Source organism: Plutella xylostella, chromosome 25 (assembly GCF_932276165.1).
Source record: "Plutella xylostella chromosome 25, ilPluXylo3.1, whole genome shotgun sequence".
NCBI lineage: Eukaryota > Metazoa > Arthropoda > Insecta > Lepidoptera > Plutellidae > Plutella > Plutella xylostella.
Window position 1 is genome coordinate 3922917 of NC_064005.1, and position 17816 is coordinate 3940732.

At 38.9% G+C, this 17816-nt stretch overlaps 2 protein-coding genes across 3 annotated transcripts; one reads left to right on the plus strand and one right to left on the minus strand.

Annotated features, from left to right (window-relative positions):
- Positions 1 to 49: 49 nt before the first annotated feature.
- Positions 50 to 4632, minus strand: LOC105382381 (4-coumarate--CoA ligase 1). The gene is made up of 9 exons (XM_038107350.2): positions 4179 to 4632; positions 3816 to 4023; positions 3342 to 3660; positions 2980 to 3163; positions 2598 to 2743; positions 2167 to 2293; positions 1524 to 1751; positions 1041 to 1211; positions 50 to 306 (listed from the first exon to the last, which is right to left on the minus strand). Exons 1-9 carry the CDS (start codon positions 4299 to 4301, stop codon positions 178 to 180), a joined length of 1635 nt encoding a protein of 544 aa, XP_037963278.2. The 5' UTR covers positions 4302 to 4632; the 3' UTR covers positions 50 to 177.
- Positions 4633 to 6280: 1648 nt separating this feature from the next.
- LOC105382379 (putative transmembrane protein INAFM2) lies at positions 6281 to 17803 on the plus strand. Of its 2 annotated transcripts, none has more exons than XM_048630237.1 (2): positions 6281 to 6677; positions 15992 to 17803. In XM_048630237.1, the coding sequence occupies exons 1-2, from the start codon at positions 6386 to 6388 to the stop codon at positions 16171 to 16173; spliced, it is 474 nt and encodes a 157-aa protein (XP_048486194.1). In that variant the 5' UTR covers positions 6281 to 6385; the 3' UTR covers positions 16174 to 17803. The 2 variants fall into 2 exon arrangements, with proteins under 2 accessions (XP_048486194.1, XP_037963461.1); XM_038107533.2 differs by lacking the exon at positions 6281 to 6677 and adding an exon at positions 12836 to 13483.
- Positions 17804 to 17816: the final 13 nt, after the last annotated feature.

The following is a 17816-nucleotide window of genomic DNA, read 5'->3' on the forward strand; positions in this document are numbered from 1 at the left end:
ATATGCACATTACTTAAAGTAAAGTCAACATAATACTTAAATGCATGTGTAGGAAAAAATAACTAAGCGTAGCCTTTAATCTCAGAAGGTACATTATCCAGATCGGTACCAGACCGATAGAATCATCTATCTAAGAATAAGGGGGGAATTGACTAGTAATATAATAAAAGGTCACTGTTATAGTTTGCTCTTCAGCTTGGTCAGTAGTAGCTTCTTCAATTCTCGTCTGAGGATCTTTCCGGATGGATTCTTTGGTATTTCTTCTACAAATATGACGCCGCCTCGTAGTCGCTTTGCCGGCGATACCTGCAACCAAACAATGGGCATATTACTGATAACGATAACTGTAGACGAAAGATGAGTCATTGATGCATTCTTAAGTCCAAAATGTTGTGAATGTTGGAATTAAGAATTTTACATCGACTGTTGATGTGAGCACAAAAATATGCGTATTCAAAGGACAGAGACCGATGTTATGGTCACTCGTACATTGTAGTTGCTATCGATTTTACTATCGCTAGCTTTGAGGGTTTTATTTTTAATCCAAAACATAATGTATTGTTATCATTATCATAGCTACGAATTAATCACTGATAATAAGTAAAATTAGCATGTCTCCTGAATGCGATGTCTAAAGTATAATTAAACTTGAAGCTTCTTTCGTTTCATAAATAATCTACTTTGCAATGATAAAATCTCTTATATTTGCATTTTTATCCAAAATGTGTCTTATTCGATTTGCAGAATTTAAAAAGCTATGTATTACCCTACTACTAACTAACTAACTATAATAGTTTCATATACTCATCTCTTTTTGAAATATCCCATCTACTTTTACTCTAAAATTTATCGTTAGTAGTGCTGGTACCACACTAGGCTAGGCTATTCGTATATGCTGTATTTTAAAAATACCAAAACAGTAGGCAAATACGGCAATAATTTAGGCGAATATACTGACCACACATAGCAGTTTTGGCTAATATGTAAATACGAATAGCCAAGTGTGCCAGCATAACATGGGTAACATTGCCAAACATTACCTTCTCCGCAATAAAGTCCACCAGCTCCTGCTCACTGGGGTTGGCACCGGGCTGCGGCACCACGAAGGCGGTGGGCAGCTCGCCGGCCGCCTCGTGCGGGGCGCCCACCACGCCGCACTCCGCCACCAGCGGGTGCTGGATGAGGAGGGATTCCAGCTCGGCTGGCGCCACCTAGCGGACGAAGGGCGGTTGGTTTTGTGGAGTTGATGGATAGTGCGAGTGTAAAAGTTTGGTTGAGATGTGAATATTTATAATTATTTTGTGGAAAAGCTCTATTATTATGTAGCTGGGTAAATTCTATGCCATGCAAATAAAATAAATGGAACACAAGTCTATCACAAAACAATACATTGTTTAAAGACTGTACGGTATATGGTCCTCAAGAATTTACATGCCTTGGTTACCTTTAATAAAAAGGCGCTAATGCGGAGGGATGGCTAGAACACTCCTAAAATAAAATAAACTTCAATAGAAAGTACTAACCTGAAAACCATGATACTTGATGAGTTCCTTCAGCCGATCCACGATGTAGAAGTATCCGTTCTCATCATAGTATCCAATATCCCCGGTCCGGACGAACCCTTGTGGGTCAACGAGGGCGTCGCCGGCCGCGCGGTCGCCGCGGTACCCCTTCATGCGCAACGGGGACTTGATCCACAGCTCGCCCTCGCGCCGCGCCGGCAGACGCTGCCCGTTCTCTATGTCGATCACCTGGAGTGGTACGAGTGTGTTATGTGAAGGAATGGAATTGCCATTTGCACATGGGGATTGAAGTTTCGAAAAGTAGGCATCTGCTCGAATTAAATTAAAAACTACATTTATTAAGCTCCGGGTACATCAGTTAGCCGGTAGCACCTGCATGGAGGAGGCTGAGAATTTAGTGTTTGTACCCTAGGTAGAGCTCCTATTGCCTATTCATTCATTCAAACATTGATGTTTTGTATGTTTGTAAAGGGATACAAGCGTATAGCTATATGATGAAGCTTATCTTACGATTACGAACAGATAATAATGAAGATGACTCAATAATTTTAATATTACAGCCCGTGTATTTTTGCACAGCAGGTAATCCTAGTTTGAGGACCAAGTTAGTTTCTTTTATTTCATTTATTTATTGAGTACCTACCTTGATCTGCATGCCGGGCGCGGGCGCGCCGCACGAGCCGGGCTGGCCGGCGGCGGAGAGGTCCACGCAGCACGCCATCGTCACCTCCGTCAGCCCGTAGCCCTGCCGCACGTGCCCGATTCCTATTCTGGGGACATACGAGCGATAAGAACTCGATAGTATATACGGACTTCAGGGTTTTTGGGGTAAGAATAGGCTCGAGCTGAGTGAATATCTTGCTATTATTATATACTACTCGAGCGCTCTCCGACAACAAGGGCCAATAACTAAAATCGGGCTTTTCGTGACAACCCCGCTTTGAGCCATTCTTTGGAAAACATGAAACGTTTCGCTTTTTAATACAATAATGTTATAAATTAATCAAAAACTGAATCGATTGAAAATTTCTTTACAAAATGTATCTATACATCGCATTTCTTACTGTAACATACCTCTTCGAGATGGCTTTCTGTATCTCTGTAGAGAGCGGCGCGGCGCCGCACCACACCTCGTTGAGCGACGTGAGGTCGTACTTCTCCACCAGCGGGTGCTTCGCGAGGAACACGGCCAGCGGCGGCACGATCGTCGCCATGTTCACCTGTAGTGTGCCGAGTTAGGAATTACGTGAATTTATAATAGCATAGTTGTCATTCGTGTAGGTGTGAAGTTTGGATGAACACGCAATGAGCAACAGTAACGTTTATACCGTTTATACGCATAAAAAAATAAATAATATGGATACATAATAGTGGACATATAAAAAATTTGACATTTAATTAAAACTCCCATGTCCTGACAGAAATGCATAACATATCCTATTATTCAATGTTTTACCTTATGGTTTTGAATGGTCTCCAAAAACAGGTCAGGCTCGAATCGCACCATGAACACGACCTTCAGGTTGATAGCGAGCACGCCCAGCGACGTGATGAAGCCGTACGCGTGGAACCACGGGATGATGGCGAGGAAGGACTGGATGTTGTGCTGCCGCTGAGCCATGGACGTTTCCAGGTAATACCTAGAAATAATAATAGTATATTTGTGATTAGATCAAGAGTTAAATGTAGTGCAATGTATGTAATACATAAGGTAAGGAAAAGTAAATGTAAAGAAATAATTAAATATTAGTTTTTAGTATAGTATTTTTTGTACATTTTGTTAATTTTTTCAAGTTTTAACAACTACAGTGTATATACCTCAAATGCTCAGTGAGTAGCAGAAAGTTGACGTGGGTGAGCTCGACACCCTTGGGCAGGCCTGTGGTGCCCGACGAGCACATGATGGCCATGGTGTCCTCCGCCCCGTTCACATCCACCAACGTGAAGTCATCAATCTCCACGTGCACCTTCAGCAGCTCATTGTACATGATGGCCGGCACCACCTCGTAATCACCAAAAAGGATAATCTTCTCAACGAAGCTCAATCCTTTGCTGCATTCCTGTACATTCTGTGCTGATATGGGTGAGGTGAATATGTACTTCGGTTTGACTATGTTTAGAAGGTGAGTTATCTCTCCTGAAAAACAAATTGATATATAATTAATTAACCAATATGATTAGCATGCATGCATGAGTAGAATTGAAAGATCATCAAAATTATTAGTTGAGATGTGATATTCACTCTCTTTCTATGTCATGTATATGTAGATGATGAGAAGATGTAAAACTGACCAGGAGAGTATGTGATGTTGAGAGTAGAGAGCACTCCTCCACTGAACATGACGGCCAGCGACGCCACTGTGAACTCAAACCGGTTCTCACTGCTGAGAGCCACCACATCTCCCTTCTTTAGTCCCAGCTGCTGCAACGCTGTGGCTAAATTAACACTTTTCTGGAGAATTTCTCTGAATGTTGTGCTTTGACCTGTTTCAGCACAAACCTAGAAATAAAAGAAAAGAGACATGAAAAATTACAACTATTAGAAAGAATGAATAGTAATGCCAAAAGAAACTGTGAAGAAAATGAATTTCAGTGAATAAGATAATTATGTTTTAAAAAAAGATGTCTTTGAACACATGATAAATTAATGCGTACCTGGGCTACTTTATCTCCTCCTTTTTTTAAACCATCGTACATAAGTTGTCCGTAAGACAAATGTGCAGGAATGCCGCGCTCCTCGGGCCCGTACACTATGTTGTTATGAATTCGCGCTGCCATTGTTTAATAAGATTTAAATCTTGTAGAAACAGCTGATCAATATATAATAGCACGGTGCATGTGGAATACTCCACAAAGTAAAAAGAAAAACCTATTGGAAGGCTTATCTATTAAAATATTGAGATTAAACCATATAAATACCGATTAGGCGAGATAAGATTGAATTAATCTTCCGACTGGTGAATAGTTTTATTACTAAGCCACAAGACTGTTTATTTCAATTCAGCTGTACTTTTTCGAATACTATACACGACCCGCGCCAATACAATACAATATCATTGGATAAAATGCGCAAAAAATATAAAACTTGTCTCAATAACCTCGAATTTTGCGGCGATTTAGTGATCATAGATTAGCATCCGCGTATTTGTTTTGAAAGACGTCAAAACACGACGTTTACTCTGTGATAAAGTTTGTTCGTAGCTCAGAAGAATAGTTATTTCGATGTATGACAAAATGCTTCTCGTTTAGATAAGTATGATGTTCCTTGGACAAATGCTTGGTATCGAATTTAATTATAATCTAATCCGTGATTCTGATATTATGGCTTAAAATCCACTAATAAAATTCAAATTTAAATATAAAAATTCTAGCTGCAAATACGAGTACCTACGAGTATAATATTATGTAAACCGTATAGCTAACAACCGTTACATAATATTAAATAATTAATTAAATTGTAAGTAGATAATAGAGAACTCACGCACATCCCAAGGGGTAGGATCCAATTATCGTAGGTAATGAAGGCCGGTATCTAGTTGCTGAGTATCATGAGTGCCTTTACATATTACATAGATACTTACTATTATATTAGTGCCAATAATAGCTATAGTACAGATCACCTACCTACCTATCTACTGGAGTTTGATTGATTGCGATGCGACAAGGGCCTGTGTCTACCCACATACCCTCGGAACTGATCCAATTATCCCTAATGGACGACCTTCCTCTCCCAAGTGGGCGGGCCGCGATGTAGGTACTTCAAAAACAATAGACAATCGTGGTACTCACGCGTTACCTATAGCTATCTATAACTATCGTATGTTGGTAGAGGTTTTAAAAGATTGTAAGTATGTAGCTAACACAGAAATCTAAACAGGGTGTCCGTAAAAGGATTGGAAACAGGGTGACTCAGGGGCTCTTTCTAAACAACTTTACTTAAATTAAATGGGACACAAAAATTACTGGGATTAAAAATGATCAAAAATGGCTGTAAATTGAGCCTGAGAAGAGTGCACAGCTGCCATATATGTATCATTAGTAAGTACACAGTTACGCTTAATTCTCTGCAAACCGTGGTTACGATAGCAGCGCTTGGAATAATAGGTACATCTATGTATCTATAGATGTAGGTACACTAATGTTATAAAGAGGATAAATTTGGTTTAATTGAATTGATTTCGAAACTACTGGACCGGTATCAAATACATGGTTATCTTGTCAACATAAATAGGTATAATTGTACGCGGTACGTTTTTGGTTGTACATCGAACATTGGACCTTTCGGTCTTTATACTTAGGTACTAACATTGGAATTTGATCCCGAAATCATACTGGGTAGGTACTGTACCTACCTAGGTAGGTATACCTTACGATAAATATAAGTACTTAAGTACCTAATTAAGTAGGTAACTACCTACTTACATAGATACTTAAGTATTTAGTAATGCACTTAGGCAAATAACTACAGGAAAAAGTATAGACCGTTTTAATATAATTTAGCGGTTCGGGCTTGGTGATAAATAAACCACCCAGTTAATGCAATAAATATGCCTCATTCAATATTAGCCTCTATTTTGGTCAACTTCACTGCCCCATTTCCAAAGTCAATAACTTAAAATACCGGTCGAGGCGGCGAATGCACGTGATCCATATCTATTTCAGTGGCGACTTCCGCCAAACGTGAGAGTTGTGAGTGCGCGATCCATCGCGTCTTTGACTGTAAATTTTGATGTGATTACAAGTGGTAACACGCGTAAGCCGATGACGTAGTTGATCGGTTTAGCGGGAGCTGTGTGGTTGCGCGGACAGTCGGCGGTGGCGGGCGGCGGTGGGAGATGTAGCGCGCGGCCGGAGCGGGCAGGATGTCAGTGTGCGGGCCCGCCGACGAGGAGAGCGTCTCCGAGGAGGCGCCGCTGCCGCGCGACGAGTACGCCAAGAGCTCCAGCACGGCCGTGCGCGTGCTCACCGTGCTGGCCTACCTGCTGTCCGTGTCTATGGCCGCCATCCTGCTGTCCTTCTACTACATCTGTGTGTGGAAGTCGCCGGAGCTGCCGCCGCTCAACGAGACGGAGCTGGGGCCCAGCGCGCGCCGCGACCCCGGCGGCCCTGGGCCCGGCCCCGCGCTGGACCGCCTGCACCACCACACGCATGCAGGTGAGCTGATAACTGACCATCACCAACATTTATGACAACACTTCAGATTCGTAGCTAGAGATTATTAAGTCATTACGACTGGTTCCATAAGTAAAGGAAGCATAATTACAATGATGAAACATACGAATTACATACCTTTTCATTCACTTTAATTAATTTATAAATGGACATAAGCCACGACTGTAAAACCTTTTCGGTTTAATGAAGCGTTCAATTAATTAATTGAGGAGAAATAACAAAAGCCGGTCAAGTGCAGAATCGGTCAATGTGTGAGCCGCTACCACTAACTAGCTAGCCCATTTCATTATTGAATATAACGACATAGGTACTTAGGTTTACTATTACTTTATGAAGTTATTACCCATAATTATCGGGTTCCATTTAGTTGATACAAGAATAAGTAGCTATTTATTATGGAGATACAAGTAAAAATCATGTGACAGACAGACAAAGTTTTTATAGATAAAATAATATAAAAAACGACTTTTCAAATCACAAAAAAACACAGAATTAGGTACTTATAATTAAATTTCTTACTGACCGTGTCATCTTCTTTCGGACTAGTGTACACCATATCACTTTTGCAATATCGTGTATGCTGTATGCTACATTGCGAAAAATGAAATATTTTAAAATACCTCCATAGCGATCCAATCCTAAATATTTGTTAATAAGTACGTAAATAGACCAAGTTTTTATAAATATTCATTAATCGTAATAATGAAAAGACAAGATAAGTACCTAAATTGTTTTATCTATCTAATAATTGATCAACTCCGGATAGGGTAAGGTGCAATTTATGAAGGGACAAAATATATAAGTACTTAGGTACGGTGGCCTGCGCCTAAAAGTATACAGGCGGAGTTTTTAAAATAGCGATCTCAAGCTCAAATGCTGCTCAAGCACATCCACATAAACACCACTGCTTCACACATAACACACAACACGTCCCCGGATTTATAACAGATGTAGCTGGTCCCTTCATCATCAGGGATCGCTATTTTAAAAACTCCGCCTGTATACTTTTAGGCGCAGGCCACCGTACCTACGTAGAGTGATAGTGGTTTCATTCGCCAAGTGCTTTTGTTTTACCATTTTAATTATAAGAAATACAAGTACTTAGTATATTTAAATTTTAAAGGATTGTTGGATCATTAATCACTCTTAAATGACTATATAGGTACATATAGTGCACCCATCTAAATGACGGGTGCAATATTTGTAGTCGTAGATTTAAATGAATTAAACGATGCATGACGCAGCAGACGATGGCACAGAATAATAATATTATATTCAACGAAGGGTTGATTACAAATACATAAATGCAAAGACAAAAAAACGTGATTAAGTAGTAATTAAGCAGTAAGTAACTACTTAGTTTAAAAAAAAACGGTAGTAGTAGTAGTAGTAATAGTAAATTGTCCGAATAGCTCTACTGCCAAAATCAAACATTGTTGGATCGGTTCATTGATTAATTCATTTGGCACTCTTGTTTCATTTTGTGTTCACACGTATCATTTCGAATGAAAGATGTCGAATGAAAGACAGAAATGAACGAAATATGAACCGTCTGATGTCGCCTTTAGTAGCACATTTCTAAAAGTAAAAACTAAGTGCTTGCTTATGCAGGGATTTTTAAGTGACTGTGTTTTTGGGAGAAGTGCCAAAAGGCTGCGATAGGTTTTTACAGTCGGTACCTAGACAGGTAACTACTGCAATAACACGTAAAAATATTTTTATGCTAATTGTAAATTGTCAGTCCGATATACCTGCATTAGTTACATAACTACATATTAAGTACCTATGTATAAATCATGAATACTTGTTTACTTGGGTAATTCTACCGTACGGATTAAAAAAATAAATAAAAACAAAATCAACTTTTACGCATATTGAAGTAGATTTTTAACTTTTACATAATGATGGGAACTTTAAATAAAAAAATCAGAGATATAGTAGAATTATTTTAGGAAAAAATATGAACTTTTTGTTTTATTAAATAGACACGAGTGACTATGAAGTCGACATGGGTGATACAATCCATGTTTTTTATCATAAAATAATCATTTAAGGTTCTCAACTTTACTCTATAATATTATTCTCATCACATATAAACCATAATATGTTTTTGTCTATTGAAATTATATTTTGAAAAAAGTTTAAAAAATATATTAAAAATTTCGACAAAAGTGTCTTCACAAATGTCGAAATTTTTTGATGGTGGAAATTTAGGTTTTATTAGGTGACCACAAAATAAATATGAATCAAGGTCATCGGAATCATATTAAATGAAAATAATACATTATTTGGGACTATTATTCCAAATATTTTATTTTTATTTAGATCAATAATCTCAGAATCGCTTTTTTCATCCTTGTCTTTTCCTTAGCACATTTTGTAATAAGTTTGATTTGATAATCGTAAACCTTTAATGGTCTAAAATAATCTGCATTAATCCTGGTGCCTCCTTTTTTTTTAAAACTTTATTTTTTTAAAGTATTTTCCATAATTACTGTATTGTTTTTGTCAAATTTCTTATTCTAGCATTAAATTACTCATTTTTAATATTTATTACTTAAACCGTGTATTTCTTGTGCTTTAACTTCGTCTTTACCCCTATTTTGGTAAAAACCCTAAACCTAGGTAAAAAGATCGGTACATTATATAGTATAATTAACAGAAATTTCACAACACACTACAAGCTACAGTCACTTGTGTCGATCAAATAAAATCACAAGTGTCGACAAGACATATAATAACGCCTGCATCGCATGTTTGATACATCTGTTAACTTTTTTGACATATTTATCTCGGTAAACAATTATATTAGTGAATGCAATAAGCAATAGAAAAAAAAATACACAGTTAATAGATATTTGACCAAAGTCCTAGAAGCATCTGTCACCTCGTGTCGAACAAAATCACAATTGTCGAACAATTTTTCATCACGCGTGACATCGACATTAGTGAGAACATCGACAAAATACGCCATATCAGCCTCAATATGATGTTAAACTTGTGCATGTTTTAAAAATGTGCTAAGTACTCTCATACTCACTAAGTCAAGTAACAAAAATTGTAATTGAATGATCCATTTATTTTTTATAGCCTCCTCATTTGTGACAGGTCAACTTTGACACAGGTGTAGAACGTATATTGAATTTTGAATTACAAAAAAACTATTCATTCCCCACGAAAATTTTAGACTTGGCAATGACAGGTGTGGTTTAGAGTTGCCATTAATAAAAAAATATGTTCACAGAGTAAAATATTTACCTTCATAAAATCGTGATTTATGAACGTCGACATTTGTGACTATTTTTTTATAACGGTTGTAGAATGGTCTGTATTTTTTTAATTAATTGTTGGAAAAATATAATATTTAACTATGAATAAGTAAAAGTATTGTAATTTATTTTATTATGTGAAATATAATCCTATCTCTACACAATATTTTTTTATAGCTGCTCAAACCGTGCTACCACGCTCGCGAACAATCGACACGACGTGACAAATCACATAGTGTCGATATGGTTTTTTCAATAAATAATGAAAATTTTCATTATATTTTATGGAGAACACATAGAACACGATCCCGGCTTGATTGTGATAGTACATTATTAACGTCTAGGTATTATATTTTAAGAGTTATTTCACGCGAACATAAAAATCGATGTTTGGTAGAATGACCCACTTATAATATTTCATTTTGACGACCGAATGGCGTAGTGGTTACTGAGCCGAAGGTCCCGGGTTCGATTCCCGGCTGGGGCAGATATTTGTTTAAACACAGAAATTTGTTCTTGGGTCTTGGATGTGCCTGTAAAATGGCAATAAGCCCGCCCCCATTACATTGGGAGTTTGGGACTAACACAACACTGGCGAAAAGTGGGTGCAGCAATGCACCTCTGCCTACCCCGCAAGGAAGTACATTAGTACAAGGTGTAAGTGTTTTTTTTTTTTAAATATTTAATCAGTGTTGCAGTGGCGCGGCGGTCACCGATTTAGAGGCGTAATATTTTAATATTTATTTTAACACTTTACAACAGATAGGTAGCATATGCTACACACAGATGAGGAATAAATATTTCATTAAATCTAAACAAAGTATCGAAGATCAATAGGTACCTATTCCCGCCCGCGCCAGCTACAGGCGTTAGGTAAGCAACGACTTAGAACTCAATCGGATTAGTTGCGATATGAATTGCCTATTAGTGCCTGAAGAAGTGCATTATTTATTTACTCACTTGTCTCACTGTTCATGTTTGATATTTTCAAAAAGGTAATAAGCTTTGTGAAAATTCGGAAATACATCAATCTGCGAATCTGACCCATTCAATGACGATTCGTCATTGGCCCCATTGATCTACAAATATTTTTTTAAAGACTTACAGATCTAGTGACAAAAAAGTTCTAGGTAAATTTAAAAAATCTCAATATTATGAGCATTATAAGCTAAGGAAGGCCTCGGTGAAGAAGAAACCGCCAGCTTCCTAAGAGGATTACTACATTTGTACCGTATCCGATCTAAGCGCATTATGCAAGTACTCGCTGTTTATAAGTTTTCACAAATTTCGAGGTATGTATAGGTACTTATGGTAAATTTGCTTAACATTGGTGAAGTTGTTGTAAATTCGGCGAGGATGGCTTCTCTAATGCGATTAGTGGTCGACTAACCCAATTGTGTTGTGTCGAACCGCAAACTTTAATAATATTCTTTCTGTGTGTGTGTCGCTCGTGTAAACTTCAGTAGGTACCTAATCCATTTCTACTTATTGGAGCAATTCCATTGCTATCCTCAACCCGTAGCCGATCGATAGGTAGTTACTAGGATATCAAACACCGGAAAAAATCCCACCTGAAAAAAAAACATGGCATTAAGGTACCTACCTGCATGAAAAATGCTCATTAGTGATGGGGAAGGCCAAGGGAAATCGGATGCTGACTTTGGGCATGTGGCATGTGGCAACAAGAGGTCTTAATGCAACGGATTAATGCAGATACAGAGTTGGCACGCGGTTGACTACCGGAGTGCCAGAGGTGGATTACTGAAATTTTATGCGGAGTGTTTTACAGTTTACACTGTTCGAGCAATGAAAAGTAAACGCAATTTTGTATGGTGCGAGGGGAGTACGCTGCACTGCCTCAGCCGGCGCCATACAAGTTCGCATTTATTCCTATCATATTTTCCTCGATTGAGTTGACGCTATGAAGTATAAATTTGGTCTCGAATTTTAGAATACTTTTTCAATATTATTTAAGTACATGGCTCTTAAGATAGGTATGCCACTGAAATGAGCCAAACCAGAGACTGGTCGTAGTGGCTCGTAAAACAGTAACGACCGACCGGCGCTCCGGCTGCGAGCACTCGACGTCCGGTCGAGTCATCAACCACGCTCGGCGATCTCGGCATGACACGCCACCGCCGCCATCTAATAGAGGGCTCTAGGCGCCATCGGTGCAGTTAATTATGCTGCTGCCACTCTATGCATAAGCTATAGATAGATAGTTTTCATCTTTATGCAAATATCAGAGTCAATTTGTGGTGTTTATGGAGTCTCGTCTCTCTCTCTCTCTCGTTTAACAGATAATGTATTCATGATATAGTCTGAATATAATTTTCTACGTACCTCTAGGAACTTAATATAGCTCCCCTTGGCTAATCAGTAGGTAAGTACTGCATATAGGTAGGTGCATTAGCATTACATTTACATACATTTAATTTCATGACGATGAATACGACGGTCAAGCGGAAGCTGTCTTTGAGAAAATTTACGATAAAATTTTATATCTGAAATAAAAAACTTTCAGTGTTATTGCCGCCATTACCGAGAGACCAATCAATGGTCTTGTTTTTCTTTGAGTGTATGAATTAGTGGTAGCTAGTTACCTAAAGAGAGACATTGTGAATGGGTTAAATCTTCTAAGGAGCAAGGGGTGCGCGATCAATGCTTCTATTCTAACGCCCGGTACGTGTTTGGATTTTGGAATGAAGGTTTAATACTGAAGTCATCCCCCTCCCCTCTCCCTCGTGGTGGAGACGAGTTATGCAACCTTGAACGAGTCTCCAACAAGTTGTCTGGAAGCATCTGACAAGTTGAGGAAGTGCATCTCCAGGGTGTCACCGTATCGACCCGCGCGGGCGGGCGGGGCGCGGGGCGGGGGTGGCGCGCGCCGCCCGGCTGCGGCCCACTTACTGTCCTCCACACAACGCCAAATTAACTTTGTTAATCCGAGCCCCGCGCAAATAACAACCCGACACCCAAACGCGGCCTGTCAACAACCGCACGAACAAACCTTTATTATTTCTGTTTGATCAACCGAAGTCGTACAATCAGTGTCTGATAAAAGCGGCGAGTCGCTAAACGGTGCAATCTGCGTTAATCCCCGAGCATGACAGGCGAGGCGCGATCGTGACGAGTCGGGAATAGAAGCGAGGCGCGATATGGAGGGATAAACAATATAAAGAATGGTGGGCTCGGCGGGCGGCGCGGCGCAGTGAGCGCGGCGGCAGCAGGGGGCCATGTCGTGGCGCTCGGGCGGCTCGGTGCGCTCGCTGCCCGCGCCCGCCACGCACCACGTGCTGGACTCGCTGTACGAGCGCAAGGGCGACAACAAGTCCGTGCGCGTGCTCACCGTGCTCGTGTACGTGTTCTGCGTGTCGCTGGCCGCCATCATGCTCTCGCTCTACTACGTCTTCTTCTGGGAGCCCAAGGACGCGCCGTACGCGCAACGCAAGGTGGCTCACACTGTAGAGAAGCAAACCAGCACCACACCTTTGCCCACATGCTTAATGCCCTACACTGGTAGGTCACACGACTGACGCGCTTCCCTGCTTCACTCACTTCTCTAACTCTACTCCACATGCTCACGATGAGGCACCGGCTGCAGGGCCGGCATCAGCTAGCTCTCAATAACCAAGTTGCACCTCTTATTGTTAGACTAAACAAAAACATTCAGATTGCTAGACTTTTGAGACCAAAATTAAAATTCATGCATAACGGACTGCATCCTAATAATTGAAGCATTTCCGAGATGAGGTCAAACACATACATATTTTATGTATAACATGTTATCAACTTCTCTTTATACTTTTTGTGTGATATTAGTTGTGGTGTCGCTATCCTAGCTAGTACTCACAAATTTCTGTCAATAAAGTATATTCAATTCAATTTATGTGTAGATAGATCTGTGTTCCCAGTGTGTTTCCTATGTGCATTATTCCCTCCTTGTACATAATTATATGCTGCTAGATAATAAGAACGTTTAGATAATAATCGCTCATAAACGAAAATCTCACATATACCTAGGTAGGTGTATCTACTATAGGAACATTTCCATGCATTCAAATGAGAAGGGAATTTTATTGACTTTGTTAGAGCGAAGACCTACTTTTGATTTACGAAACCAGGTCACAGTCACAGTGCAGTGGCGTGTGGTGCCGACGATGTATACTTTTCAAACTATATCAGTTCTTATTCCTTTTCAGTTTCCTATCGTGGTTTTAGAAACGCTATTGTTAAAGACAGAATATTGTTGTTTATCATTCCATTTAGCATATGGGTACACCTTCATAATGATCTAATTCTGCAGGCACAAACATTGCACTTATGGTAGTGGGCAGTGCGGGTAGAAGGGCAAGAAACCAGGTTACCGCGAGTCCGATGTAGGTCAGCAATGCTTGTCTTCATGGTAGAGATTTGGATACGATTGCATTTAAATGGGGCTACGATATAAAAAAATTCATCAATTCATAATAGAATGCAAATGTTAATGCAATGCAATGGGCTTCAGTGTGGATACTTATTTACCTACCTATCTACGACCAAACAGCAATAAATGATTAAACGAGACTGAACGAGCTTTCATATCAACTAATCAGTACATTAAGATAATTAGCATTACCTACTACTTCAATTAACACCGGTAATTGAAGTTCTCATCCATAATATCATCGCTGTTTAAAAGAATTTTATTCTAATTTCGTAGACTACGTTCGAAGTTCAATTTTTTTTAGATTATTGTTCTTCGGGCAGACGTAATATGTGTAAAAATAATTTTGCTAAATCAGCGATACCTACCCGTAAGAACAATGTGTTTCAATTATGTTACGCCGAAAGGTAGACACTTGTGTTACACCCTGATCATTATTGTTTTAACTATGGTTCGTCAATAATTATAAATTCATGAAAAAAAAGTTTTTTACGTGACCTAAAAAGTTTGTTGGTCACTTTTCTTTTCTGTAGGGAAAGATTGCGAATTTAAAAAAGTTTTAGAACAAAATTTATTAGAAATAGCGAGTTGGGCGATCCTCTTTATTTTTCTATGTATAGATTACCTTTAGTAGTACCTACCGATCGTTATGTGTTTGGTGGGATTCATTTCTACACATTTTACATTTAAACCTTTTTGTACTGTACACCCCTAGTGAAAATCAGTTAGAGACTCTCATCTACTGTCTATCCTGTAACCACGGCGACAAATCCTGGTTTGGCTGACAAGAGACTAGAGAAGAATCAAATCCTATATTAGTGTCAACTATTGTAATCCTAATCATCATCATGTCAATAAAAAGCTGTGTAACAAAAGACATACCTACTTACTTGCCAGTTCTAATATTTAATTAGACGGGTATGACAATAGAAAAGTTTACAATATAGCTGCAGTGCAGTAGAAAACTGCAGGTAGTCTAAACTCCCTAGTACCCCCGGCACAAGACGCCCGAACTCTGATGGATTTCATCATACAATTCATAATCGGGAGCTCATTGAACATTCAAGCCATCGCTCAACTTCACCTTCTAAATATACCTTCCGTCCGACTGAACATTTCTGAACGATCTGTCCGATTATGTTTATAAGACGTAAATCTCGTCTGCGCCATAATGCCTGAAATAACTGAACGCTTCAGAGAGCCACGCGCCATAAAGCAACATACAATAGACCTGGTTCAAACGGTGTTTTTCTCGGCTATTCTTTGTTTATATTACCAACACTCCTGTTAACAGACGCAATAAAAATGTTTTCATTAGATATTCAATAGGTATATTTTTACCGAAGTGATTCATTGGCATAGCGAATTTTTCGGAAGCTCAAAATATTTTAAATATTTACATTAGATATTTTAATCTTGCAAGCGGCACGAGAACTGAATAATGTTAAACTACCGATTATTTAACACAAATTTCGTTTTGCATCAACGATTACTTAACTGTCGATGTGTATTTGTGTATGCAAGTCGTTTCCGATGCAGAGAGATAGCGATTGAAATTTCAAGTCACTCTCCCTCACCACACTATATTAAATCTGTTCTAGGAGGAAGCAATATCTCAATGAACGACTCCGCGAGTCTGGAGCCGTTCGAGAACGCGACATCGACCGAGGATGCGCCGAGCGAGGAGCCGCCGAGCATCGACCCCGCGCTCGCGAGCGGCGAGGACTACGACGCCAACCACACGTCCCTCGCGCCCCCCGACACACCAGGCCAAGCCACATGACACACGAACACCTCCGCGCTGTCCAACCACACGAACAAGTTGTACACCACCGCCGCTTTAAATGTTTAAGCTCAGTGTAAACTATGCTGATGTAACTTTTCATTTCACTTAAGATTTCAACTCTGCATAAACTGTATAAACACCAAGGGGTTTTCAGTTTATGGTATGCAATGTAGTGGAAATGAAATGTTACAACATGTAGGTTAAACTTTTGTTAAATTTTTAAACGTACAACTATGTGCTCGGCCAATACAGGTGGTTCTTCCTCCAACGCTCCAAGGGTATTCCATAACTTATTGTTTAAGTTATAATTTGTGCACAGTAGCGACTACTGTTAGCTTCATGCCTTACTATCTTTGAGTGTTTTTGCACTGGTGCCGGCTTGGATAATGGAACGTCACAACACAATTTGAGACTCGCAAATGCCTCTTAGCTAAGCTAAGCTTCCTCGCCACCACTAACCAGTGCAAAAGTTACTAGAGTTTAGGCGAATGAAGCGTATCTTTGCATTAATGGATTGATATCGGTAGACGGCTAAGTAATTATAACATTTGCGTAACGTTTCGCGTTCGACGTCCACCCCGAAAAGGGATTAAATCGTGATAAGTAAGTAATTGGATGTAAGAAGACTGTAAGTGTACCTACATGTATTATAGGTAATACCTACGACATTAATGGAAATATACATTGTAAAGGCATTTTGTCGACCATTTGAAATCGATATCTGCAAACACGACGATGTAATATAACACGCTATTTGTAAAATGTGACGTGATGGATCAGCAATAGTTTCAGACATGTTTGATTCAAACATACGCTTCGTTGGGCCAGCCATGCGGCTTCACTCCACGATAGACTATTTACAAAATATACTAAATACCATGACACCAATTTACTATTATATTATAATAATACTACGTTAGTAAAATTTTATATAAGCATGATTTATTAATTGTGCATTTTAAAATATTATTTCCTAGTTGCCTAATTGTGTAAGAATAAGTGAGAATGGTACTTATGTAATGTTAAGTTTTATCTAGAAATGACTTGTATACTAGATGTTTTGTAGTATCGGTGTTATACTGTTCTACTTATTAATTTTATTATTGTTAGTGATCTCATTACTCGATACTACATATAACGGTTAGGAAAGTACATAGTTTACTGTACGAATGGAACAACTAGTCACCATATCAGGGGTTAGCTGGACATGTAACTTAGAAGACCCTCCACACATACTCAAAGGAATTGAAGTCGACATTATCACAATAATTAAAATACCGCCCAGTTTTAGAATTACCTTTTATCTTTTTGGTCATTTAAAAGCTATGTATTTTAACTGGTGGCTATTAGAACTAATAATGTGTTTTTTTTATTTTCGGACCGATTATATTTGCTTTACATAATTAAAACTGTAATGGTTATGTGGCTACAAAGTTGCAGTTGGACTTTTAGTCTGGCGATATACACAATTTATTTATTATAATAATTTGGAAATAGACCGACCTACAGCGTGGGCCCGCGTACTGATCCATATCAATAGTATACAATGTCCGTAGATTAGATGACATCCTAATTTGTAGAGCGATTTTTACTCGTATCAATAAAATGCATATATTATTTACGTTCACTGAGTGTTTCAT

What these genes read in the sequence shown, in the direction of transcription:
- LOC105382379 (XM_048630237.1), top strand. Translation starts at nt 6,386, where the DNA reads ATGTCAGTGTGCGGGCCCGCCGACGAGGAGAGCGTCTCCGAGGAGGCG. An exon ending in GCACCACCACACGCATGCAG is followed by an intron (nt 6,678 to 15,991) that starts GTGAGCTGATAA and finishes AATCTGTTCTAG; the next exon opens with GAGGAAGCAATATCTCAATG.
- LOC105382381 (XM_038107350.2), bottom strand. Translation starts at nt 4,301, where the DNA reads ATGGCAGCGCGAATTCATAACAACATAGTGTACGGGCCCGAGGAGCGC. An exon ending in GAGGAGATAAAGTAGCCCAG is followed by an intron (nt 4,024 to 4,178) that starts GTACGCATTAAT and finishes TTTTATTTCTAG; the next exon opens with GTTTGTGCTGAAACAGGTCA. An exon ending in TCAAGTATCATGGTTTTCAG is followed by an intron (nt 1,212 to 1,523) that starts GTTAGTACTTTC and finishes TTCGTCCGCTAG; the next exon opens with GTGGCGCCAGCCGAGCTGGA.